The 24,373-nt window shown below is 48.2% G+C and overlaps 7 protein-coding genes and 1 non-coding gene across 8 annotated transcripts; 3 read left to right on the top strand and 5 right to left on the bottom strand.

Annotated features, from left to right (window-relative positions):
• Positions 1 to 2,808: 2,808 nt before the first annotated feature.
• Positions 2,809 to 4,950, bottom strand: B0J16DRAFT_376415 (amino acid permease/ SLC12A domain-containing protein). Its single transcript, XM_046130759.1, has 3 exons — positions 3,345 to 4,950; positions 3,187 to 3,298; positions 2,809 to 3,134 (listed from the first exon to the last, which is right to left on the bottom strand). The coding sequence occupies exons 1-3, from the start codon at positions 4,696 to 4,698 to the stop codon at positions 3,002 to 3,004; spliced, it is 1,599 nt and encodes a 532-aa protein (XP_045978157.1). The 5' UTR covers positions 4,699 to 4,950; the 3' UTR covers positions 2,809 to 3,001.
• A 925-nt stretch (positions 4,951 to 5,875) lies between these two features.
• On the bottom strand, positions 5,876 to 6,685 carry B0J16DRAFT_389701 (uncharacterized protein; the record flags this gene model as incomplete). The annotated part of the gene is made up of 3 exons (XM_046131827.1): positions 5,876 to 6,388; positions 6,439 to 6,553; positions 6,600 to 6,685. 3 exons carry the CDS (start codon positions 6,683 to 6,685, stop codon positions 5,876 to 5,878), a joined length of 714 nt encoding a protein of 237 aa, XP_045978156.1.
• Positions 6,686 to 6,888: 203 nt separating this feature from the next.
• On the bottom strand, positions 6,889 to 8,083 carry B0J16DRAFT_197844 (uncharacterized protein). Its single transcript, XM_046122909.1, has 2 exons — positions 7,654 to 8,083; positions 6,889 to 7,598 (listed from the first exon to the last, which is right to left on the bottom strand). Exons 1-2 carry the CDS (start codon positions 7,886 to 7,888, stop codon positions 7,105 to 7,107), a joined length of 729 nt encoding a protein of 242 aa, XP_045978155.1. The 5' UTR covers positions 7,889 to 8,083; the 3' UTR covers positions 6,889 to 7,104.
• Positions 8,084 to 9,972: 1,889 nt separating this feature from the next.
• B0J16DRAFT_350936 (cation transport protein-domain-containing protein) lies at positions 9,973 to 13,094 on the bottom strand. The gene is made up of 10 exons (XM_046129112.1): positions 12,706 to 13,094; positions 12,500 to 12,620; positions 12,310 to 12,446; positions 11,867 to 12,253; positions 11,766 to 11,822; positions 11,372 to 11,707; positions 11,209 to 11,323; positions 10,439 to 11,156; positions 10,345 to 10,388; positions 9,973 to 10,296 (listed from the first exon to the last, which is right to left on the bottom strand). Exons 1-10 carry the CDS (start codon positions 12,740 to 12,742, stop codon positions 10,071 to 10,073), a joined length of 2,178 nt encoding a protein of 725 aa, XP_045978154.1. The 5' UTR covers positions 12,743 to 13,094; the 3' UTR covers positions 9,973 to 10,070.
• Positions 13,095 to 13,917: 823 nt separating this feature from the next.
• On the top strand, positions 13,918 to 16,943 carry B0J16DRAFT_365417 (uncharacterized protein; the record flags this gene model as incomplete). The annotated part of the gene is made up of 17 exons (XM_046130008.1): positions 13,918 to 13,992; positions 14,032 to 14,322; positions 14,404 to 14,628; positions 14,668 to 14,768; positions 14,823 to 14,900; positions 15,009 to 15,054; positions 15,106 to 15,210; positions 15,247 to 15,375; positions 15,409 to 15,442; positions 15,476 to 15,610; positions 15,644 to 15,690; positions 15,733 to 15,952; positions 15,983 to 16,020; positions 16,084 to 16,153; positions 16,184 to 16,323; positions 16,369 to 16,449; positions 16,480 to 16,943. 17 exons carry the CDS (start codon positions 13,918 to 13,920, stop codon positions 16,714 to 16,716), a joined length of 2,052 nt encoding a protein of 683 aa, XP_045978153.1. The 3' UTR covers positions 16,717 to 16,943.
• A 197-nt stretch (positions 16,944 to 17,140) lies between these two features.
• Positions 17,141 to 17,236, bottom strand: B0J16DRAFT_t317. The gene has a single exon. It is a non-coding gene; the product is annotated as a tRNA-Phe (tRNA).
• Positions 17,237 to 17,677: 441 nt separating this feature from the next.
• B0J16DRAFT_197787 (uncharacterized protein) lies at positions 17,678 to 20,876 on the top strand. The gene is made up of 2 exons (XM_046122908.1): positions 17,678 to 19,539; positions 19,593 to 20,876. The coding sequence occupies exons 1-2, from the start codon at positions 18,126 to 18,128 to the stop codon at positions 20,510 to 20,512; spliced, it is 2,334 nt and encodes a 777-aa protein (XP_045978152.1). The 5' UTR covers positions 17,678 to 18,125; the 3' UTR covers positions 20,513 to 20,876.
• Positions 20,877 to 22,323: 1,447 nt separating this feature from the next.
• Positions 22,324 to 23,808, top strand: B0J16DRAFT_376409 (uncharacterized protein; the record flags this gene model as incomplete). The annotated part of the gene is made up of 1 exon (XM_046130758.1): positions 22,324 to 23,808. The coding sequence occupies one exon, from the start codon at positions 22,324 to 22,326 to the stop codon at positions 23,806 to 23,808; it is 1,485 nt and encodes a 494-aa protein (XP_045978151.1).
• Positions 23,809 to 24,373: the final 565 nt, after the last annotated feature.

The raw sequence follows: 24,373 nt of genomic DNA, 5'->3' as shown, positions 1-24,373 counted from the left end.
CAATCAGGCATTGAGAATGGAACCGTTGGACTCTTGTGCAGGTGCAGTAGAGTGCTATGTCATATCATGTCTGTCGCCCGCAGAATCAATAGTTCACCGCTGATCTAATCTAATCGCAACAAACTATCTGTAGAGGAATGTCTCAGGCAAAGAACAAAAAGAACACAAGACAACCCCATGTTTCGAGTATATTGATTCAAAGTTGCGCCCAGACTTCTCTTCCGTTCCGTTCCCTCTCGTTTACCGGTCTTCTCAGCGTTTTAATCTCCGAAAGTAGTTCATGGGCCACCCCAGGAATGTTTAATTGTTGGTTACAGAGCAGGGGGTCACAGGAACTGTCAGATTCAAGCCCAGAGAGGCACAGTAGGATAGAGTCATAATGAACGGACCACTCGGTGCACATTCCTCTCTTCTATTCAAACTGTCTGCATGTCAAGAAGGGATGTGATGATGTGATGGACTTTTCCATTAGCCAACATGCGCAATCTCGTACCGTAATTCATTCCCGAGCGATTGTTTCCGGGGTACAAAGTCAAAAGTCAAAGCCACGAGGTTTTTCGCTTTCGCTTACTACAAGTTTTTGCCCTCTCTTTCCTTTTACAGTTTCAGTCTAATTTCGGTTTCTTGTGCCTCAATGGGAAAAGAGGAAGGGGATTTCTTTCTTGGCAGGCGTGGCAGGCAAGGAAACTCTTGAACCAGCTGTCGATCATGGTTTGGGGCGTGTAGCTAAGCTAGCTTCAGTCGGTTAAGTTGGGTACTGAGCGGAGGTCCGTGATTGCTTTTAAAATAGAGAAGCGAGAAATTTAGACTGATGGGTTCGGGGAGAAGAGGAGTCTGACTGGAATGTTGGTGAAGCGTGGCAGGCAAGTATCACATCACGCCAGGGCTGAACTTTGTCGAGTTTAACTTGTGCCTAGTCTGAGGACAGCCAGTCTTGGCTTTCAGTTCATCACCAATAACAGTAACAGTAACACTTGGCTTTCAGGATGTTAGCTTCGAGGTTGGTCTTGGTCTTGTTGACGGATCGTCTACCTTGTGATTATAAATGAATGCAGCAAAAAGAACCAACACAACTCAAGCCAACCCCCTGAAGACATATCAACTCTCATATAATCGCCAAACTCGGTAAGCAATTCATTTTAGTTTCCTATTGTCATGGTTGGGTTGGTATCCTTTGAAGGATGCAGCACAAGCATAAGTCCTGCAGCATCCTAATACCCAACGCCAAGATGTAATCTAGAATACCTGACTTTGACTTTTGATACTCGGTCCGAAGTCTCCTCGTAACTGTAGATCTGTGGCTGCAGCCTTCCCTTCGGATGGCCCCGAACATGGTAAACATGGACCTGTCCTGTCTATCAATATCAGCCCAAAGCCTAACCCAAGCCAACCTTGCTGCTGCCTTTCCATCTCCCGAACTTGCAGTACATCATCGTGGCCTTAGGCTTCGTGGCTTCATCGAGAATGAACCGCCGCCCCTCTTCAAGTCCCAAGGCACGGATCCAAACTCAGTCTCTAGAGATTTTAGTCAACGGGCAGCGGCAATCATCGTCATTTGCTTCAGCTTGTTTTACGACTCATGAACATGTAAGCGAGTGGAACCAAGAGTCTGTTCTCGGCCCCGATAGCTCCTCAATAACAATTGCCGCGATGCCTCTAGTTAGGTAGTTGGGTTACTAAGCTTGCTGCTACTGTCGTTAGGCTTTCATCTCTTTACGGACCGAAACTCTGTTTCTGCTCGATAGTTTCCTTGAGAGGTGGGGATTGGCCATGTGTCACGTTTCAGTAGCCCACGAGTCAAGCCCAATGGATCGTCATTATAGCTCAAACTTGATGATATTTGACTTTCTGGAGGATGGCTATGCTGGTAAGCTGAAAAAGAGTCCCTCTGACTAAAAGGCTTGGACCATGTGAACCCTCAATGCAAACAGTCACCGTCGTTTCAGCAGATTCGGGGAAAGGGAGATTAGCCAGGGCTGAAGGTTTGGTGATGGTTGGTTTGTTAGAGTTTGTGGTGTTGCGCGTTGTAACCCCTCAAGCTTTCGGCATCTCTGTTGGACAGCGGCTGAAAGACCTGTTGGTTTGAGCCCGCTGAACTCTTTTGCTTCAAGTGAAACAGTTAGGCTTTTTGATCTGAGGCTTTTGCGATGTAGTGTTTATTGCCGAGGGTGGTGTTGTAAGTGGCTGGCACGCATGATGTCGAAAGGTTGGGGAATGTCATCGGCTTATCAGGCCGGGTTTATTGTGCATGAATCTATCATGAAGTGGGATTGTTTACATTCAGGAGTAGAGTTTGGTGGTGACATCCTTGAGAGAGGGAAGTGTGCTCCCGAGTGACATTCTCCAGGCAACTCGGCACGACCGCTATCTGGCTATGCAAAGATGTAAACATAGATCCGGTCTTAAATTGGAAGCAAAGCATAATACGTCTCTTTCAAGTAAGCATTTGAGGTGCTTGGTCAGTCGATGAAGCCAGCCATTGTCTCATACTATGCATCATGATTGCGACAGATGGATGTGAGGCTCTCTCCGATAACTTAATGGCAACCTCGGAGACTCGGGATTTAGAACTAATGATAGGATCTGATCTAATAATAAGTCAGTCATGGATGTTATTGATGCTGATTTGTCGAGTAACAACAACCTGTGATGTGTGTCTGTGTTGTGCTTCTCCTGAGGCAATACTCCTGAGACAAACAAGTAGGCAATTCTTCACTGCGGAACAAGCACTCATCGAAGTGCAGATTGAACCCCAAGGAAGCTTTCTTGTGTCGGCGAACTGTTGGTTTGCCCATACATGTGGTTTGCCGTGAGGCTGTTCAGCTATTGCAGAGTGTCAAGCTCATATCACTAGTGTGTCAACAACACTCCTATTGTGAGCATGTGTCTTCACGTCAATTCCCCAGATATTCAGTCCGTAATTCATGTCGGTCACTTATGTGCTTTCATACAAGTAGTGGTATTACTATTACATAACGTAGTCTCTTCTGATCTTTGAACCTCATCGTGTATGGTTGAACTCTTCTTCCGACTTTTTGAACGCCTCATGTAAGGGGATTTCTGATAACGATACGATCTTTGTCTTCTTTACGAACTTCCAGATCAAGTATGCTGCAATCACAAGTGGAATATCTCTGCATGGCAGTTAGTCATAGGCAGGTTCATACATATCTGGGTAAAACTTACAAGTAGGAGGATACAAAGCCAACGGGATCCCAATTACCCTTGGTGAAGACTCTGAAGCCGCTTGTGAACAGGATGAGCAACGTCATGCACAACCCCGCGCACGAGGAGTAGACTGTTGCTGTTAGCAGGGGCAATCATATGATGATGTAGCTACTTACAAGTCCAGGAGTTGTGCCAAGGGAGTCTTTCAACTGGGATGCCTTGTTTCTTCATGGCCAGTCGTAGTCGAATGTGATTAAACAGGATGGAAGACCAAGAGACCAAAACTCCAGCCGCAGTCAAGTCGACCAGCCACCAGAATACTGTCATAGCTCCGCTGGATAAGCTCATGAAGCTGAGGAACATGAAGCAGGTGAAGAAGAGAACACAGACGTAAGGCACACCCCACGACGTCGTTCTGAGGAAGATCTGAGGCGCCTGTCGCTTGAGGGCTAGACCGTAGAGAACACGAGTGCCGGCTAGAAGACTCTGGTTTGAAGCTGACCATGCAGATGTTATGACAACGGCGTTGACGACGGATGGGATCGCACGGATGCCAGCTGCCGAGGCTGCGATGACAAACGGGCTCTGACCTGCGGATCCAGACTGGTTGTTGAGTCTCTCGTCGTCACTTCGGACTAACATACCGACGATGAGAATGGCCAGGATATAAAAGACGAGGATTCGGATAAAGACGTTCTTGCAAGCCTTGGGAATGGCTCGCTGCGGATTCCTGGTCTCAGCAGCTGCCATAGCGATAGATTCCACTCCTGCAAAGGAGAAGACGGCGCTGGTCATGACAGACCAATAACCAAGGAACTTGCCCCAGTTTCCGCTCGCAATGTACTCAACGAAAGGTCCAGGGTTCTTCCAATACCTGAATCCAATGCGCTCTGTTCCAGGTATACCGCCCAAGTTGATGACCAGGCCCAGGATGATGAGGAAGACGACCAGCAGAATCTTGAGAAGAGCGAACCAGAACTCCACCTCTCCAAAGATGCGTATAAAACAGAGTCCGACAACGGTTGTTAGAACAATGAAGATGACAATCCACACCGTCGGGTTTATATCAGTCCAGAACTCAAACAGCACACAAATAGCCGTGATCTCAGACGGAATGGAGAGTATGTTGCCGTATACAAGGGTCCATCCGACCGCGAATCCCCAAGCTGGATCAACGAGAAACTCGGCATGTCGCACAAAGGCTCCAGTAACAGGTAACAACGCAGCGACTTCTCCCAGCGCGAACTGCACGGCGCATACAACAAGACCGACTGTCGCGTAGCCCAGCAGTGCACCTAAGGGACCGCCTGTTTGGACAGACTGGCCTAGACCAAGGAAGAGACCTGTTCCAATGGCGCCTGCGATACCCAGCATGGACAGATGCCTCTCGTGAAGACCGCGCTTGAGATTCTCTTCTTCTGTGGCTGTGACGAGATTGGCATCATGATTCTCATTATCTTGAAGCACCGTCGCTTCAATGTCTGTCGTAGCTGGCGTTGGCTTAACGCCGTCGTGAGTATCGGCGCTCATCCTGACGCCTCCGATCTTTTTGAGATATGCAACTTTTGAAGATCTAGATCTGCCGCGAGGAATGAAGAGATGTAAGCTAGAAAACAAAAAGCTCCCTTATCATCGCCATTTTGATAGACAATGGTGCAATGACCGGGGTGATAATCAGCCTCGGATATCGGCAAACATTTTCTTATCGTCGCAATTTTTTAAATTCGTTCGCGGATGTAGTTTCTCTTTTGATACATAGCGGTTGAGGGAAGTGGGTTTTGCACTCCGTTTAAGGGAAGATGGAAAAGTTAATTTTGTTCTAGAAGGAGATGATGGTGATCTCTTCATGTTGTATTCTGGTTACCCTGTACTGTTGTTGATAACATCATTCTTCCAAGTCACTTGTCCTTCAAGTCTAAAGATAGGAAAGAATCTGTCTAAAACTCATCCAAATGGCATAAACAAATCGTACTTTTGTCTCTTATGTTTTCTCAGCATTGAGTAGCATTGGGCGAAGCCGATGCGTGGTTGGAAAGGATGAGACTGGCTCGAATAGATGATCGTGTGAAAGACCAGCTGAAGCTTCACTACAGACGGAGACATCAACCTTGCATCGCTCTATACACAATGCAGTACAACTAGCTTAAATTCTTAGAGTTCGCCAGCATCTATAAAAGACGCATTACTATTTGAAAAGGAGTTCTGTACGCTCAAGTCCAGTTGCTGATCTTGGAGATGAATACAACAAGGAGGGACGTTGTCACTGGTGAACTGGCCACGATGGAACGATAACTCGACTCGAGCCTGGCCAAAAACAGTTATTTTGGTTCACTGGGTAAACGAGAGTGAGATTTCTCTGGTGTTCCCTTCATATCTTTTGGGGATATCCCAGTTTGCACGTCTGATGCATTAACTTCATGGCATGATCTATACTCACAATGCTGCATCCAACAGACAATGGTAAATCACATCCACTTAGAACCCCAGAGTAGGATTACATTTTCATTTATTTATGAATTCATACGTGATAGCTGGGCCTTGACGGTCAGCTCCCTATTGTGTTGAAAGGACTTGTGACATTCAAAAGTCGGAAGAAGATCATGAGATGGTACCATAAGAAATACGTTGATATAATCCCCAAGTCTCAGGGGAATCAGAGGCACTATAATATACATAAGGAGCCGTAGGAAACCATCAAGCTGGTAGTTTAACAACCACCAACGCTGCAACCACCACCACCTCCGCCATCACCACCACTGCAAACACCACCACCTCCGCCATCACCGATCAAAGCACCACTGTTGAAAGTTCCACCGCTACCCGAACCATTGCCACCCTCAGATTTCACTTGACGCCTACCAAAGGCGAAAGGCCATGCTCGCACTCTATAGGCTTTCCAGCACTCAATTACAAAAAGGAATAGAAAAATGAAAAAGTTAACTGTTAACACACAGAGACACATTATGACAATTCCCTTGAGTCTTATGATGGTATCGTCTTTATATGACTCATATGATGACACATCGAGTGAATCATCGCATGAATCAACCCGTGGGATCTCGAAAGGGGGCATGGTGATACGATCTCCCGTCTGATCGATTAGCTCGAACGCAGGAAGGTTGGGTTTGCGTGCAGTATTGACCCCAGCCAGCGTTTCGTCGTCGAAGTACTTGGTCAAAATATCGTTGGTGCAGTCAGAAGGATGAGATAGAAAAGAATGCTGCGAACTAATCAGTATAATTATGGCCTGATTAAAGAGGATTGACTTACACCGACGCCCTTATGAATGACGATCCGACTTCCTCGAAACCAGGCAGAAGCTTCCTGAGCTGAGATTAGGGGAGTAACGGGATTGTAGGCTCCATTGACGGTAAGAACAGGATGTCTCGTTTTCAGCAGGCGGAATGTATTGGCATCAATGATAGTCGTACAGATGTTGGTTGGTATTGGATGTTGAGTAGAGAATGATGTATTGGAGATGATGCAAATGGAGAGCTCGTAAAGTCTCGACGGACATTTGGGCTCAACAAAGAGAGTGAGTCACTGTTGAGAAGGCAGTCCCGACCTTAGGCAGGTAAGATTGAACACAGGAATAAAAACAGAAGGTGCCAACCGCGAGTTTGGCTCATTGGGGTTCCGCAGAGGGAAAGCACATCAGGCAATTCGCCTTCCTGGAAATAGCATAACCCGCAGGGAAGTAGTCATCGCACGTTAGGTAGTTTTGTCACAGATAGGGGCCCTTCAAGTAAAAACTTCACGGCGAACGAGGCACTTGTACGCTAAAGGGACACCGCAGGTCATCACCGTTCATGGTATCCTGACTCTCATTTTGCGTAATGGGAAGCTCGCCTGGACCAGAGCCTTTCTTTTTCCGCCTCTTTATTATAAGCCTGTCCTAAAATCTCTCTGTTCTCGATCTTCAGAAACAACCGACCTCTATGGTGCTTCGTGAACCCTCGCCTCGCTTGATAACTCTGGTTTTGCCGTAGCCTGGCTCGCAGGCGATGAAGAAAGTTGATAGCTTTGAGGGTATTCGACCTGCTGTGGTTGAATCGGTTGCTGATCAACGTAGTTCTCGGTGGTCTGCTGATACGCCGCACCGTCTTTGCCGTTTCGCGATCGCTTCCAGAAGAAGAACCCAAGACCTGCGAGTAATAGTGCACCGGCAATTGCTCCGATGGCGATTCCTGCTCCAGCTCCTGCGGATAGTCCTCCTGAACCGGTACCATCAGGCATGTCATTATCGTCGTCGTTTTCCAAAGTGACATTGAACATTTGTGAGATGGCCACAGGGTCCTCTCCCTTTACATCTTCCTGTTTGAACAGCTGGAACCAGAAGACACAGTCGGCACCATCCATCGCATCTTCCTTAAATCCATTCCGAGCCGTAAAGTCGGCTACCCAATGACTGCTTCTATCCGTGGTATTATCTAACGGATCTCAATTAGACACATTCTGAAAGCACATCACAGATGTTGTACTCACAATCGATCATGTATATTAATTCCGATCCGTTTGCAAGGATCTGGGAAACTCCCAAGCTCAACGAAGTGACATCAGTCCTCCATTTGACGTTGATGCTATCCCCAACTTTGTAAACTTGGTTGTTGTCCACATTGGCTGTCTCGTCTAAGTTTCCGGGGTAGACGAATAACGTCACGCACTGGACGTAAGTAACGAAGCTGAGAAGTGAGACCAGAGGCCTCAGAAGAGAACGCATAGTGAAATATTTCGGAGGATCTAGTATAGAAAGTCGACAAGCAAGCACAGACACAGAGGACAAGGAAAAGCAGAGAACCACGCACTCAAGTAAACAGATGGGGGCGAAGGGGGCATCTCTTCCTTTTAATGGCACGAGGCTAGTCCTGTTATTTTGTCGATCCCAGTTGTTTACGTTTCATCCCCGTCCAGAGGATCTTCATCCCGGTTAGAGTTGCGGTCTCTCGCCTCGCCGACTGGAGATGCCCAAGCTCAAGGTACAAAAAAGAAGAAGCAGGCATCTTGCTCCAGTCAATGATACAATTACTTGGTTATTTCGTCTTGTACTTTTATAGTCAAGTCTTTTGTTATTCTGACGGTCTCGTCAATCCTGATAATGATAAGGTTGTGGATATCGCATGGATCCGATACTACATCTAGAAGCTGAAAGGGAAATCTCCATGTATTCATTGATTATGGTTGCAATTACAGCGTGAAACAAACAGTAACACTCAAACTCTTGAGCTGAAGTTGCTAACATATATATGTTCAATCTCAGCTTCCGACTTCATGAAGTTATCGTGTACTCACCTCCCTCCGTCAAGTTAGCCGATATCCGAGCCAAGCTGTCAAAGCGTGGACCCAGGAAAGCACAGCCATGCTTTTCTCGCCTATCATCTCCATAACAGCCAAAATCGCTTGCGCGTTGAAGTTCCGCAAAGGATCGAAATGCTTGTCAAAGCTCCAAAAAATGGTCTTGACCAGGAAACCCTTGCTCTCGAATGAGATTACATTCTTGAACTTGACTTCCTTATAAGGCGACCGTTACACCAGACTAGCAGTATGAGGAATTGTATAAGCCATGGAGGATTGTTAGCCCGCTTCCTTCGGATAAGGCATCATGAATTTGTGTTGGTATTGAAGTCTAAAGTTGTAATTTGGGTATCAAGTTCTGGGTTGGAAGTAGAAAGCTGGATTGATTCAGCTTCTAATTACTGGCCGAACCCCAGACCTAGTATCGCATGAGAATGCAATGAGAGCAGACCATAGCACAAAGATAAGCCATGCATATTGCTGCAACTGAAGAAATCCAATGTCATCGAGAAATGCAGCAGTTCCTTCCATCATCTTAGGCTCAAAACCAAGAGCCGGACTGAACATATCTCAATCGACCATGAACAAATTACTATCCGTGCTTTCTTCTTCATCACGATCATGATCACGATCCCGATTCCTAGCCTCATCCATCCTATCTTGTACCTCCCGAAGAAGAACCAAAGCAACCAGCATCAAGACAGGTCTTTCATAGAATCTGTTAGTCATCACTTCGCAAGTAAGTCAATGAGGGTTCACATACGCTGAAAACATTACCAGTACAATTGTGATTATGCGCCTGATTCCCTGGCTGATGATCGAACTGAAGACGAATTGATGTGCGTTTTCCATCGTGAAATAGGTTCTTTCCTTGATATGCTCGGCTATCGTAAGGTGTGGTGATAATGGTTTGAACGATGAGAGGGAAGAAGTGATGTCAAAAGGCAGGATTTAGCACAAGGATGTTTGGTGGTTCCAAGAGAGACAGAATCGTTCTAAAAAGAGAACTTCATAGTTCTTATACAAAGATGCTCAGCATCTGAACTCAAAGTTTAATACCTGACTGAGGTGCATACTCGAAAGTATGTGGTTTGCGACAAACTTACATCGGAGAGACTTCAACCTCGGGACTGCAGTCTTCATGCAAAGGTAACTCTAACTCTGGTGGACTCAAGACAAGAGATCAAGGTAAAATATATATGCACGAAGTAAGGCCACATGTTCATGCGCCGAGAGGGAGTAGATAGAGTCCAACGTCACTATAGTAAGAACCTCAGTGAATAGTCTGTACTGAAGTAGAAAGTCTCGTGTATTTCCATCATAATCCTGCAAACAGCCCTTTCTATTTGATGCGGCACTGGGAGCCCTCTAATGCAACCACCTTGATATATAGCCTCGCTATGCTTTAACGAAAGAAGATGAAATCAGAATGTAAAACAACAATCCAACAGTCCAACGGGCATATCCAGCGCCCTTGAGAGTATAGTATACTGAAGGTATCTATCGCGTGAGCATAAGAGACGAAATAATTTAGTCACCTTATGCTGGTTTAGACTAGGACTTAGGCTTAGTCTTAGAGAACAATTCTTCTGTTACCCAGTTGCGAGTCTCTACTCAAGATGCTGGTGAGATTCGCGAGAGCGAGAGCGCGTGGTAGTCTCATCGCCCAATGATTTCTCGGTCGGCAAGACAATAGCGCGATCCAAAGCGTACGGAAGTCCACGATGACGCCCGCGCATCATCATGGCGCAAATGACGAGTTTACTGAATGTAGTAAATTCGGTGCAAAAAGACGCATTGATCGTGGGATATCCTAAACTCAAGCCGACGTTGCAACTAGGAAACGGTCAGCGCTGGAAATCACTGAAGGAGGAGCACACTTACTATGCCGATACGCCCTCGAATACGATAGGCCACATTGCGAATGCCTGTCATTGTAAGTTTTGAGCTGTATACTAGAGCTGAGGGGAGTACTCACTGGGTCATTCCCGTCCATAACCTTTTTGTGCTCAGCTATAGTGATGCAGAAAAGCCCAAGACAAATGTACCATAGATCGAAACTGAGCTGGTTTCGCAGATGGGTCAAAAAATAAGAACTGCCATTCTCCTCATCTAGTTCCCGCTCATCTTCGTCGTAGAGCCCAAGGGATCGTTCTTCGTAGGTATTGGAAGATCGAACGACGATCGAAATAGGATAGACGGAAACGTACATCATGACTAATAGAGCCATTTGCACTGCTGGGTTGACGTTGGCAAGATTGAAGGTTGCAGTACCAGTGTGTCGCGAGCTGACGGCCTGAAAAACAGCAGCGCAAAATCTCTGCCACCCGGGAAGAACTGTAACGGTCGGGTTATCCAAGTCAAGGAGAATGATGAAGAGGACATCGGCGACGTTAAGGAGGGTAAGAATACCAAACAATGCCCAAGTCGGTCCGCTAGGGAATAGCAAGGTGTAACATCGACGTGGATGGTTGAGGAGAAAGTGTAGCGACTCCTGAATTGAGGACTTCTTCGGGAAGACCTTTGATGCAGACCAGATGACAAGACGTAGCATAATAGGATAAAAGGTATGTCCAGCGAGCGCGAGAGCACTCATGATAAGCAGAGGAGCCGGGGCGTCATTAAAAGATATCATGGAGTCGGGAGTCAAAGTAAAACCCAAGTTAGAGCCCATGGTCTGAGCGGAATAGATGGCCCTGTACAGTGGATGAGAAACGCACATCATCATCGACAAGAGAGAAGACTTACCACCAGATACGGTTTTGTCCACACTCAGCGATGTAGTCGACGTACTTGCTGGGCGCATGCCTGACCCATCCTATAAGGCAGACAGCGCCCAGGAGGTGGAGGAACACATAGTATCCTGTGCGCATTAGTCTTGTGCCTATCGGTAGAGCACTTTAGGACCTACCAATAATGATCTTGAGGAGTAGCTTTAAGCTTTTGTATTCAATGCCACCAAGCTCGTCTCGATCTTCCGATGACAAGTGACGGAAAGTAGAGTTGCGCCCGATGGTCACCTCACGCGATAAGCGTGGGAAATCTCCCACAGCAAGGGTCGGCGCTCTGGCTAATGGACGCTCCTTAGGGCCCTGAGCAGTGTTGCCGATAACAAACAGCGACGAGGCAACGGTGGCGACACGTTCTACCGAACGAACCTGGGACAGACTGAGGCCGGCGCTGCGCCGACGGCGAAGGGTCCCGATGGGATTAGAGAAGGAGCGAGAAACAGGTTCGATTAAGTCATCTAGATGAGCGATTAGCACACGACACCTGGATATGCTATTAGTGCGATATCACCATACCGTCTTGTGTATCTCTGCTGAATGGACGACCACTGTTAAGCTCGACGAATGGTAGCCCTGGAAATGTCAGTTGAGTGCAGGAGAGGACTGAGGATAGGTACCTTGATCACGAGCACGGGGTCCAGGAATATATAGGGTGGAGTCCTGCTGTTCGCGCCGAGGATGATGATCGGTTGAAGGGTCAAATGTGATCTTTGTTCCGTGCTGGTCACCCTCTCGATCAGTCATCTTATCATCATCAACGAGAGATGTGTCGTTTTCCACGGAACGTTGGGATTGATGATCGGGAGCTGGGACCGTTTGACTGCGACCTTCAATTCGAGGAAGTCCATCCTTGCCTGCGACATTCCTAGGTGCATGGTCCGTAACTGCTCGCACAATACTAGGTCGATGTTCAGGTGGCTCCGAAATAGGAAACTCAGCACCGATTTCAGGGTCTTCTTTGGGATCTGGATCTGCGACTCTACGTCGATTCACAAGAGTGGGAGCTTTGTAAAGAACATTAGCAACACGCTGGCAAGAATAGACAAGAGGATGAACTGACCAGCCTTCTTAAGGTATCTGCGAAACCAGACTAATCGCACGACGACAACTATGATATTGATCGTGACGGTATTGCAAACCAGGGGTATAAAGTAAAGGTATAGCTGCTGGTACGTTCTGAGGACAGGGACATCGACACTGGATTGGTTAGGTACCCGTGATCATCACAAGCGTTGTAGAAAGTGGCTCACGTTGTCAATCCGGTAACGGTTGAGGCGCTAACCCCAAGGAAATAAGCATCGATTGCGCTGAGTTTACCGTTGGGATATATAAAGAGGAAGCTGGATAAACCCATGCAAATGATGTAGATATCTGCGCGTTGCCAAGAAGAGTGGTTGTCAGCCTCATCGCATCTTGCATTTTGGATACAATAGCCAAGAAACAGTTCGGCACTCACAATGCAACTTGACGAAATTGAGGTTTGGGCGCCACATGGTTCGTCGTGTTTGGCGTCAGACGCCGGAGACGACTGGTACCCTGAGAGAGTAACGATGTTTCAGAGCGGTTCCGTTTGCGAGCTGTTGAAGGGTGTAGAGTTTGGATATGGTGCTGTGCCTTTCCGGGGGAATGAAGAGGGGAGTGAGTTGGTTTGCAACCTACTCTATCGAGGAAAGAGAGCGAGCGGGTAGTGTTTGAACGAATCACTGCCAAGCCGAGGGGCTGTGATCCGATGACAGCGTTGAAGACATCTGTGAAAAGCGGATAAGATAGGTCGGCAGTGGGTGCATGCATGCAGAATGAATCAATCGAGGCCAAGGAAAGGTGACAACAGAAAGACCCCAAGCCCTCGAATGATGTGGCCGCACATGCCCGGTCACTGCGGCAGCATTGCCACGGTACTGACTGAACCTCCAATTTCCCGCATCGTATCCTATTGCGCTGTCAGCATGGAACATAAGCTTAAGCTGTTAGGACAGGGGAGTAGCGGTAAAGAGACCCTGAAATGAACCAAGAGGGGGACGCCAGCTTCACGATTCCTGATTAGGCTTGGATGATCATATGCCACAGCTCGATAAGACCCTGTTTAGCCTTTCTGGGCAGTGGCAGTGCAGCCAGTTGCAAGTTACAGTACGAACCATCCATAGAGAATCTGGCGTATAAAATCACATGCTTTACATGATTAATGTCCAAGCTGATATCCATGAATGAACTGTCGATTTTTCTTGAAAGGGAGAGTCAGCGATGCAAGGTCTTTGTGTAGCAATCGTCGTCATCATCCAGGCCTGTAGCCTCTGAAACAAAGGCATCGCCCTAGTGAATGTTTTGACTTCTATATCATGATAAGCATTCGTTTGGGGCGCTAACAACAAAACGACGTTAGATAAAATGTCTAAACTAATAAACGCCAAGCTCAGATGCCAAGCTTCAACCCCAGATCGACTGCAAGTGCTCGCAAGCAGCTGGGGAGGATAATTATGTCATAGGCTAAACCCAATTTGGAGATACCACTCTAATCGCGCGCCTTACAAACGTGACGTGACGCGCGCGTCGTAACACGAGATTAAGACTGTATCATACATCATGGAATTTGAGTAAACAACAAATTTGTTTTCCCCAATTCATATTCAATCCATTCAATGTTAATGCTACACAAAAATAATCTCTAAATATGGATTTCAACTTTGGGCAGGACCCTCCTTCGGGCTCTGGTTCTCGTTCTAACTGGCTTGGTTCTGGTCATCGCGTCTCAATGTCAAATTCATCCCCCAATGCGCCCAACGAGATGCCAGAAGACGATGTCTCCTTCGCCGAGTCATATCGTCCAGAGGCTTCTCCTTTATTTAATCCAATTTATATGCCTCGCGATACCACTACTGAAGCTACACCTTCGCACGGAATGAGCCCCGGACCTGCACCTACTTGGCCTTGGCAGCGCGATGCTTCGACCCTCGACAACACATTGAATAGCGATAACTTCGACTCAACCGATGTTTCTGTTTTACCCGAGCAGCCCACGCGCTTTTCTTCCTCTCCAGAAAAGCCTGCACCCGAGGAATCTGCTGATGCCCAGAATGTTATATCCCCCGAACGCGCCGCGTCTTCGTCGTTCGAACAATCAGCTATCCGCGCTCAAGAAGTATCTATTATTCAGCAGGATGAGGAGGAAGAAATTCTGCGAGTCGAGAGCGACATTAGCCCGCCAATCGAGGAGTCGCGAGTCGAAATTTATGAGCACAACGAGACAACTATTATTCAATCATCAGAGAAGCAACCCGATGAAATTCCTACACAACAAGAGCGTGACAGCGGAGTTACACCAGGTGAAGCCGAACGCGTTGAAGAGACACCCACCGAAACACCAGTCGAGCCGTTGAGCGATGTTGATAACACTGCTGAAGGCCAAGAAACTCCTGCCAAGGAAGCATCGAAATCACCAGAGGTCAATTCGACGCCGGCAGCAGGCCCTGGCAAGCTGAGGTCCGCATTACTCTCTGTAGGAAGGGGAATAATGAAGCGCATGTCTGCGCCCCCACCTGTCCTGGCCGCGACTTCCCCACAAGATGAGGCCCGTAGAGCGATGTCCACTGAGGCTGAGCAACAGCCCGGGACGGGAGCTTCGACACCCTCCCTTGTTGTTGAGCTTAAGAAGATGTCAGAGGCTGAAAAGGAGACTTTTGTTGAAGTTTCCGAGACTGAGGAAGAAACTGCACCTGTTGAGGAGGCTGCTCCCAAATCCGCCGCCAAGCGAGGTCGGCCTAGCAGACAGAGTCTTCTCGGTAAGGCTGCAGAGTCTGCTAAGAAGCCAGTTAGTGCGCGTCGCAGCATTGCTTCTGCACCTGCATCGCCTGCGGCCAAGAAAGCTCCTACATCAGCCGCAAAACGCGGTCGCAAGTCCATGCCAGCGAGTGTCGCTGTTGATGAAACCCCCAAGAAGCGAGGACGACCACGCAAGAGTGATGTTGTAGCTACTCCAGCTCAACCACCAAGCACAGCAAAGAGGGGCCGACCAAGAAAATCCATCGCCACCCCAATCGTTGTTCCCAGCGTATCAAAGCCTTTGTCTGCTAGAGGTCGCCGAGTTGCCAGTGCCAGTAAGGCCGTCACCACACCTAGAATGCCTACCTCCGTCCGTACTCCCAAAACAGCTATTGGGCTGCAGGCAGCTGCAACTCCCACATCAACCCCTAGGCCGCGTGGACGGCCACCCAAGAACCCCAAACCTACAGAAGTAGCTGAGCCAGAAGCTGAACCAGAAGCTGAACCAGAAGTTGAGGAGCCCAAGCGCGCCGGGCGTGCGAGCCGAACTTCAAATGCGACTGAGGATATTCCTGCTAAGAAGGCCACTCGTGCTGTGAAGCCTCGTGTTGTTCCCTCCCCTGCCAAGCGGGGTCGAGCAACAAGGAATGCTGCAGCTCCTTCTTCTCCCAAGACTGAAGCCCCAGTAACTACAAAACGAGGACGCCGAGCTGCCGCAGAGCCCAAGGAGGAAGCTCCCGTTGAGGCACCCAAGCGACGTGGTCGCCCTGCCGCCAAGGTCGAGGCACCAGCAGCTGAAGAACCGGCATCCGAGCCCAAGACCCGAAAGCGTGGTCGTGCAGCAGCCGCTGAGGATACTCCAGCTGAGGAACCAGCACCTAAGAGACGTGGCCGAGCAGCCAAGTCTGATCCCGAGGAGGAACCCGCACCAGCTCCCAAACGACGTGGTCGTGCTGCTGCCTCGAAGGCTTCCGAAGAGGTTGCAGCTGAGCCTGCGACAACGAAGAAGCGCGGAGTAGCTAAGACTGCCACAAAAATGGCTGCAAACGCTGCTTCTGGGCCTGAACTGCCCCCCAAGAAGCGAGGACGTGCAGCAGCTGCGGCAAAGGCTACTGAGGATGTACCAGCCGAGACCACCACCAAGCGCGGTCGTGCAAAGCGATCTGCTCCCGAACCAGAGCCTGAGGTTGAGTCGCCCGAGCCCGCTACTAAGAAGCGACGTACAACCCGCAAAGCTGAAGAGCCTACCCCTGCTAAGACAACCAAGGCCGCTTCGGGCAAGAAGCCCGGACGACCGGCAAAGGCTACCAAGGAAGCCGTTGAGGAAACAGCGCCCAAGCGTGGTAAGTCTACTCGCACCAAGGCTGCCGAACCCGCTCCTGTTGAAGAAGCACCCAAGCCCGCCAAGCGTGGTCGAGGTGCCGCAAAGAAGACAGCAGATCCAGTTGCGGAAGCCGAGCCTGAAAAGCCCAAGGCTCGCGGACGACCCGCCAAGGGAAAGTCTGGAAAGGGCGAGCTTCCAAGCTCTAAGAACGATGATGCCCCCGCGACGAAGCGTGGGCGAGGTGCCGCAGCTACCAAAGCCAAGGCTGCTGCCCCCACCAAAGTAACAAAGACTACTGCTACAAAAGTGACGAAGGCTGCTGCTACAGCCAAGACAGGAAGAGCGGCACAAACTGGCGTTCGAAGGGGACTGCGATCAAGGGGTTGAACTGATGACTTTTTGTATGTCGATGCACAAAACTGGGCTGGTTTGTAACTCATCAATGGGTGGTTTTATGCTTTTCTGTTATATGGTACGGTAGACTATGGCACTCGCGAAGATCATTGTTGGAATGGGTTGGGATGGGTATTATGACTAGGAGCACTTGCAAAATACACATGGGATAACAAGTCACATATGTACGACGTCTTGGATGGAGAGTTTGAAAAAATGCACACTTGTTGATACTATCTTTCAATGTCGCGAATTCTTCCTTGTGAGTACTGATCAAGATCATAGCCTGTTGAACCACAACACTTTAGATCTACCACCATGTCTATTCCAGATACTTACTTGGTTTGTTGCAAGAACCATTTCGATATAAACCAACAAAAAAGAGGTCAATGGAGTAGTAGGCCAAAAGAAATGAACATGCGGTTTGTGTGGATCGAACACACGACCTTCAGATATCGGTAGATGATTGAAGTTTGACTTCAGTCTGACGCTCTCCCAACTGAGCTAAACCCGCTTGTTGGAATTGGAGGACTTTAACACAGCTCTTGTCCACTTGCGGAGAGGCCCTCTTGCGTTTCTCGTCATCTCTCAGTAAACTTGAGGCGCGCTTTGGTCTACACCTGAACATCCTGAGCTCATTAACGGTGTTCACACTTCATTTCACAAAGCGACACTTGCCAAGATCTTTTCGCTATTGATTTAAAGGTCATCTCTGCAGGGTACGTATCACTGAGAAATGGCAGGGTAATCATGGACTTGGTAGTACAGAGGAAACAAGGTCAACTGGAATTCCGGCAAACACTCATCAAAGCACCACCTGACGTCTGTCATCAGGTTACTTTATCGGGCGATAAAGACAAAAATGAAAAGCTGGAAGGTGTAGCTGGCCAGGCTGCCTGTAAGGCTGACGAAAGGTGAGGTCCCTTGGTGGGTCCGGGAAGGACTCCAAGGCAGACGCATACAAGTCCTACCTCAGGACAGCCTCCATAACTCATCTCTCAGTTTTCACATTGCCTGCGACAGAAAAAAAAGATTGAAGCTATACATGGTATAGACGTCATTTATTCTTTGTTCGCCCTTGGGATTCTCATCCCTTCAACCAATCCAAGCCTCATCGGCATGCCATCACGCAGCCATGGCTATCCCAGTAACGGCTTCCCATAAGCTGTCATATATGCGACATGATATGGACTTCATCTAAGGCTCTCATAAGCGTCTATTTGGCAACAAAGCCAATTGGAAGTCCATTCGCTGTTGGTTTCTACCTCTTTGGATAGTACCACCCAGACTCCCTGTATCGAGACCAGTCCTGCGTCTATAAAGCGTGTCCCAGACTTTCATCTTCCCAGTTCCTACTCTAGGACTATCTATACTTCCTATAAGAAGCCAGCATATGGTCGAGTATGGCCTTTCTCTCACGAAGACCTTCGTCCTTCACCACAAGCTCTTTCCCATACACATCTCCGAGCTCTTGCGCACCTTCAGGTTCCTACCCAACAAGACCTCGCTTCAAAATGCTCGGATTCATCAGAGATGCCATTTCAGATGTCGCATGGAAATGGAAGTACAAACTTCTACACCGCAAGAAGACCCCTCTCGATGTACCAGTCGACGTCGAGAAAGAATACGAGGAGGAAGACATCGAGGATATCACCAGCAAAGATCCTACTTTTGGTGCCGACACAGTCATCCAGACTCTTTACGAGGGCAAAAGATCTGATGGAAGGCATAACTTCGATTGGAGAACCTTTCCGCCCAAGCCAGCCTCCAAGTCGGTCATCAAGGCTCGCGACCGTGTTGCCATCAAAGTCTACAAGATCAAAGACGACGATAAAGACCAAGTGTCTGGCCGCTTTTCTCTAAAGTACCACAGAATTGATGTCCAGAACCCTCTCCTGATCAGCGCCCTTGAACCAATCTTGAAGAAGGAGAACCTCATTCTCAACGTTGATGATATAGCGACCTTCAAAGAACCCTTTCGCCCTCTTTGGTTTTGTCAAGATGCCATCAGAGACTTGTATCAGAATACAAGCAAGGACAGCCCTGTTAAAGGATACATGCAGCTCTTCATCAGAGTCCTTGATGAATGCTTCCGTGATCTCAAGATCAAACGACACCATCTGCTTGATAAGGGTCTGATTGACTATAAGATTGCCTGGACGTTGTTCCCTAGGGATTCGACAATCTACAGTTATGGGATGAACTCGGAGTTTATCACCAAAGTTGACAACACCGAGTATAGGCACAATGATGGTATTAAGGAGCTCGTCATTAACTCTAAAGCTATATCCTTCAACGGAAGACGCTTCATTTGGACAAAGAAAGAATTGACTATAGAGTTCTTCGCTGGCAACAAGCCCATCCGTGAACTTCGACATTACCCTTTCGACATGCATCCAAACAAAGACTCTATCCAGGACCGCCTTCTAGCGCGAGGTAGAAAGGCTCTTGACTTGCAGGGATTGTCATACTGCTCCTACAGTGGAATTTCACTTGAACGTGGAATCAGGGGATACACGAAGCACAATGTGGAAGGCCGCATTTTGGTTGATGTTGTAGGGTACAACACATACCATCTAGCCCAAGGGAAACGCGAGGACCAGGACCCCAACATTGAAGCGGTACATGAGCCGCAAACCAGCATCTATCTGAGCCAAGATGTTAGCAAACCCGAGGACAAATGTGTCAAGAACCAGCAAACGAGGATCTCTGAAGAGGATCAAGCTTTGAACAAGGCGAGGCTTCTGGAAAGGCCAAACGACATTGCTTTTATGTCCGAGCTCATTAGCGGATACGCATTGAAGAACAAGATCTGGAGTAAGAATATTACTGAGCTACATGAGGTTATGATACTAACAGATGATGTCTAGCCCAGTTCTACGTAGAAGACATCGAGCCAATTGTGTGGAACAATAAGGCTTACAACCACCTCGTCTTTGACCATCAACAGAAGGATCTTGTCCTATCTTTCGTCGAGAATCACAGTTTATCTGATGGTACATCCATAGCTATGGGGGATGTCATCGTCGGCAAGGGTCAAGGTCTCATCATGCTGTTGTCCGGCCCCCCTGGTACAGGTAAGACTCTCATGGCTGAAGCCATCGCAGATCGTGCCCGTCGTCCGCTGTTCTACCTGCAAGCTGAGGATCTGGGTATTAGTGCTGATACTCTAGGCGCCAATCTCAAGCGTGTTTTTGAGATGGCGACTGAGTGGAATGCTGTTGTTCTCCTTGACGAGGCAGATGTGTTTATGGCGGAACGCAATCCCAACGATATCCACCGCAACGAACTCGTCAGCATTTTCCTCCGAGAGCTCGAGTATTTCCGCGGCATCATCTTTTTGACTACCAACTTGTACCAAACCATCGATACTGCGTTCCGCAGCCGAGTCAGTCTACATCTCCGCTTCGAGTCTCTCGATCGCAAGGCTCGCGAGGCCGTCTGGCGCAAGTTCCTCGAGCTTGTACCAGAGAACGACCGAGTCATAGACGTTACCGACGAGTCTCCTAACACTGGATCTACCACACCCAGGAACAGCGACACGGACGAGGGTACAGATAAGGACATCAGCACGAGCTATGATGACAAGCCGCTCGACGACGAAGATATTGCAGAGCTTTCACTGTGGCAACTCAATGGACGCGAGATCAAGAATGCTGTCAAGATGGCACGCAGCTGGTGTGGATACAAGGGGTATGCCATGACGCTCTCGCGGTTGGAGAATTCTATCAAGACGACAAGCCCAGTTGCGAACAAAGACGGCGATGTTGATCAGTCCCTTTACGACTGATTTGTATGGTCATTTTCCTTTTCACCTCCAAATGATCTTATTTGGTGACCTGTTTCTGTTGTGTGCTGGTTAGCTAGATATTGGCAGATTGACCGATGTTAAATACAGTACAGTAATATCTTTTTGTCGCAAGAAACGCGATGATGGTAGACCTGGGAATAGCTTCAAAAGAAATCCGACGCGACATCCGCCAACCTCGCTGGATGGAACTGCATGCTCACGATTAAAAAATTGACTATTTAAGACAAACAAGCCCAATAGATATATTCTTTTACTTGACCTCGGTCTTTTAGGACTTTTGTTTATTGTTCATGAGCGTGCGTGCACATCCAGTAATCCCAAGGTGTTGCGCACCACCCTGCTGCTGAAGAACTTACATGGATACATACTATGAACGACGACAGCCGCCCAAAAGGACTCCATATGATCGGATCAAGGCGATGGTCTATGCATGAGTAAAGGATGGATATCGTAAAGACATCGGCGTACCTCAATGAGTATACCATGCATCTGTACACCACCCAAGTTACCAAAAGGCGGGGAATCTTCTGCGACAAGGATGGAACCTATCATTTCTTTTTCTGACTCCTGTCAATTTGGCTGCGTAAAGGACAAAACATGGGGTACATACCTTCGTGCAGCTTGCCGGCGGTGTTAAAAGGTCATCTTTATTCCCAAGGCAAAGGACCATGAGCACAGACAGCTGTACGACCAACAATTCCGGAATGTCACGACTTGCCAGAAGGCATGTAATAATGATTACACATGTTGAAGAGAATCGTAGAGAGATCGCGACGTATGTGGTCAGGATATGGCGAGCTCCTCAACATCCATGCGAAGGAATGATGTTGCAGAATGAGTGAACAGGAGGATGACTTGACAAGAATACTTCATAAGCAGTTAAAACCATGCTCATGTAATTGAAGATAATTCTTGATCAGAGTACCATCTGTCAAAGGAAAGCGTGAAGTTTGCTAGCGGCCAGTGCTTCTTTTATCTGCATATATCTATAGCTTCCAGAAATCTAAAGTGACACTTCACTGCAAGATGCCGCGATCCCCTATTCCATTCTCTTGACCGCCTGGAAGAGATCAATCCAATATTATAGTGTATTTCAATATATTCGGATTTATTCCAGAGCCTGCCAGGCCGTCTCCAGGCAGGACGTGCTGGCAGCTGCTTGTCAGTGCCACTACTTTATCTTCACCTTCACCCAGCAACCATAGCTCAAATCCCAAACACCAACATCGACGCACAAATTTCTTTCTTTCTCCTCTCTTCTTCACCGATACAAATAATCTTTCTGACCGCCCTTACATTACCGTTTGACAAAGATAGTCATTCTTCTGCGCAGCTACCCGACGGGGAACAAACCAAGCTTCGCTTCTCCCCTCAGCTTCAACTTTTACCATCGCGACGTATGTTTGCGGTCACCGCAAATTTCGAAGTTCCTTTGAACAAGAAGTATACATTTAAATGTGTTCTTTAGTTCTTTTTTAATTTCGCTGTTCGTTCGTTTACTCGCTTCACGCGCACCGCAGGCGTCTAGATGAATGAATAGAAGCACGCTTGCATTGTTCAACTGATTTCCCCTACGATCAAAAAAAGTCATTCATCCATTCACTTGGGACAACAATAGAAGACAAATTCGACTGCCTATCTCACTTCAACTCGTCCAGACGACTATAAATTGTTCCCAATTTTACTCTTTTTCGAAATCTCCATCCTCTTGGTATCTCATCCTCATCGACACTTGAGCACTATTGCTATTTCTGAACCTCTTTTCTACTCTTTTGATCTCTCTATCCAAAATGGTGTCTCCTTCTACTCCTGACTCTCACAAGAGCTCCAGCAGTCCTGCTGAATCGAACGCTACGCCCTCTCCTCCTCAGCAGAACACGCCTTTCACTGAGATGACGGATCCGCGATACAAGAAGACTATGGACTACTCTCAGCTTTTCACTGCGTCTAATGGCTTCGGTCAAGGACATCAAATTCCAGCTGTGCCTCTGAACTATATTCCTCCTGTTCCTGCTCAGCGTACGCCTCCTCCTTTGGAACAAGCTCAGAACTTGGGATTGTTCTACAGACGAAACAACGGCGTCGGAAACACCTTCACTCCTCGCAATGGCTCGAACACTTTTCAGCCGTATGCCAATGCTCAAGCCCAGGCTCAGACTCAGAATCCTCTGGCTGTGAACCACATGGCTGCTCAAACAGCCATGCCCGTCCGACAGCCAGCCATTCCTCCAGTCGGCCACGCTTCCCCTGTTAGAGACAGTTTCGCAGGAAGCCTCGCCCCTTCACCGGAAATCTGGGAGGGTCTTAAGAATCGCTTCAACCAGTTTAACATACGCGAGTCTCAGGGTCCTACATCTGCACCGGGCCAAGCCTTCGCATCTGACCAGGAAGCTCGACCGTTCAAGCTTCCCAACTATCTAAGCTCGTACGAGCCTCGACAGCCTTTTGCCCCCAGTAGCAACCATTCTGTTCGTTCTCAGCCAGATAGCCCTACTCTTGGTCAATCTTCTACCCCTCGAGGCTTCAGACCCATGGCTGCCATCAACCACAACCGTCCTGTTGCTAGCAACGACAATGGGCAGGCTGAAGCTGAGGTGAACATCTTTTCAAACAACTACAAGGGCGAACACACCATGCGTAACGCAAGCGCCATGAACCTCGCTCCAGAGGAGAACTGTGCTCTTTGGTTGACCAACCTGCCTCCGGATGTTACTCACAACCAACTTCTGGCTCAGATCCGCAACGTTGGACGCATCTGGTGCACTGTCATCAATGAGCCTGACTACGAGCGCCATGATACTGCCGCCGCAAAAGTTGTTTTCTTCACTCCTGGTCCTGCGCAGCTGCTGCTCTCCAAGTCTTTGACCCAAGGTCTCGAAGTCTCTGGCTACCCAGTCCGCGTCACTCACAACCGTGTCAAGTACGGCGAGCAGCCGATGGTCGGAGCCGCCTCTCGCGTTCTCATCATTACCGGCAAATCAACCTTTGTCAACGCAGAAAACCTGACTGAGTTCTTCAAAGAGCGCTTCGTCTTCGAGATTGACGAAATCACCCCTCTCATTGTCCAGCCCTCGCGCGTCAAGGGCGGCCGCTCAGTCATCGAGTACCGCTTCGGCAGCTTCCGATGCCAGGCGCAGATGGGCAAAATGGCCCTGGAAAAGGATCGACCTCTAGGATTTGAGAAGGTCGAGTTTGGAGAGGATCCCTGTGAAGTTGGAGACACACTCAGCGCTTACGGCATTGCCGCCGAGCGTATTCAAGGAAAGGGAATATAAATCTGTGGATTATTGGAAGGAATGATAGATGGGACCTCTGTGTATTGAACAATGATGTTTGGATTGGAAGGATATTGCTTGTCTATGTCGAGAGAGCTTTGTTGCAAGCTCTTCTAATCATGGATGGAAAGAATTAACTGGGAGTTAACCAAGATAGACTCATGAATACACTACTGTAGACACTTCAAATCCGATGCGCCTTTGATTCTGCCAAACATGCTGTGACGTGATGTTCTAAACTGAGGGTGAAGCAATTCCCAAGCTGAGTTAGCCATCCATGCCGGCTAAACATTAACAATGCAGCTCAACGTTCAATAGTAGCATCACCACGGACATACCCGTGCCAAAAGTGGCTTCACATTGAGTTTACCAGCGCCTAAATTTAGCCCATGACCGAGGGTTTGGCCATTTCGGTCGTTGTTCCATCGACTGTGGCCCAGTGGCGCCTCCTAGTTAACCTTCGATCAGTGAAGGTGCCATTTTCGTACTGTTCATGTAACAAAGAACTCGTGCTGTTCAACAGCTTCACCGATTCCCAGTCTCATACACAAAACGAATAATGGCG

The sequence above is a fragment of the Fusarium flagelliforme genome, assembly GCF_020744385.1.
Source record: "Fusarium flagelliforme strain FIESC 12 MPI-CAGE-AA-0113 chromosome Unknown B0J16scaffold_8, whole genome shotgun sequence".
In the NCBI taxonomy this organism is placed as follows: domain Eukaryota; kingdom Fungi; phylum Ascomycota; class Sordariomycetes; order Hypocreales; family Nectriaceae; genus Fusarium; species Fusarium flagelliforme.
The sequence above is the reverse complement of the archived record's forward strand: the minus strand, read 5'-3'. Positions and strand labels throughout refer to the sequence as shown.

Bases quoted from the DNA above. Each gene is read 5' to 3' on its own strand.
- B0J16DRAFT_376415 (XM_046130759.1), bottom strand. From the start codon at position 4,698: ATGAGCGCCGATACTCACGACGGCGTTAAGCCAACGCCAGCTACGACA. The intron at 3,299-3,344 runs GTAAGTAGCTAC...TAACAGCAACAG, and splicing joins TTGGCACAACTCCTGGACTT to TCTACTCCTCGTGCGCGGGG. The intron at 3,135-3,186 runs GTAAGTTTTACC...ACTGCCATGCAG, and splicing joins GGCTTTGTATCCTCCTACTT to AGATATTCCACTTGTGATTG.
- B0J16DRAFT_197844 (XM_046122909.1), bottom strand. From the start codon at position 7,888: ATGCGTTCTCTTCTGAGGCCTCTGGTCTCACTTCTCAGCTTCGTTACT. The intron at 7,599-7,653 runs GTGAGTACAACA...GAGATCCGTTAG, and splicing joins ATTAATATACATGATCGATT to ATAATACCACGGATAGAAGC.
- B0J16DRAFT_350936 (XM_046129112.1), bottom strand. From the start codon at position 12,742: ATGTGGCGCCCAAACCTCAATTTCGTCAAGTTGCATT. The intron at 12,447-12,499 runs GTGAGCCACTTT...TAACCAATCCAG, and splicing joins ACCGTTACCGGATTGACAAC to TGTCGATGTCCCTGTCCTCA. The intron at 11,823-11,866 runs GTACCTATCCTC...TGACATTTCCAG, and splicing joins ACCCCGTGCTCGTGATCAAG to GGCTACCATTCGTCGAGCTT.
- B0J16DRAFT_197787 (XM_046122908.1), top strand. From the start codon at position 18,126: ATGGCCTTTCTCTCACGAAGACCTTCGTCCTTCACCACAAGCTCTTTC. The intron at 19,540-19,592 runs GTAAGAATATTA...GATGATGTCTAG, and splicing joins ATTGAAGAACAAGATCTGGA to CCCAGTTCTACGTAGAAGAC.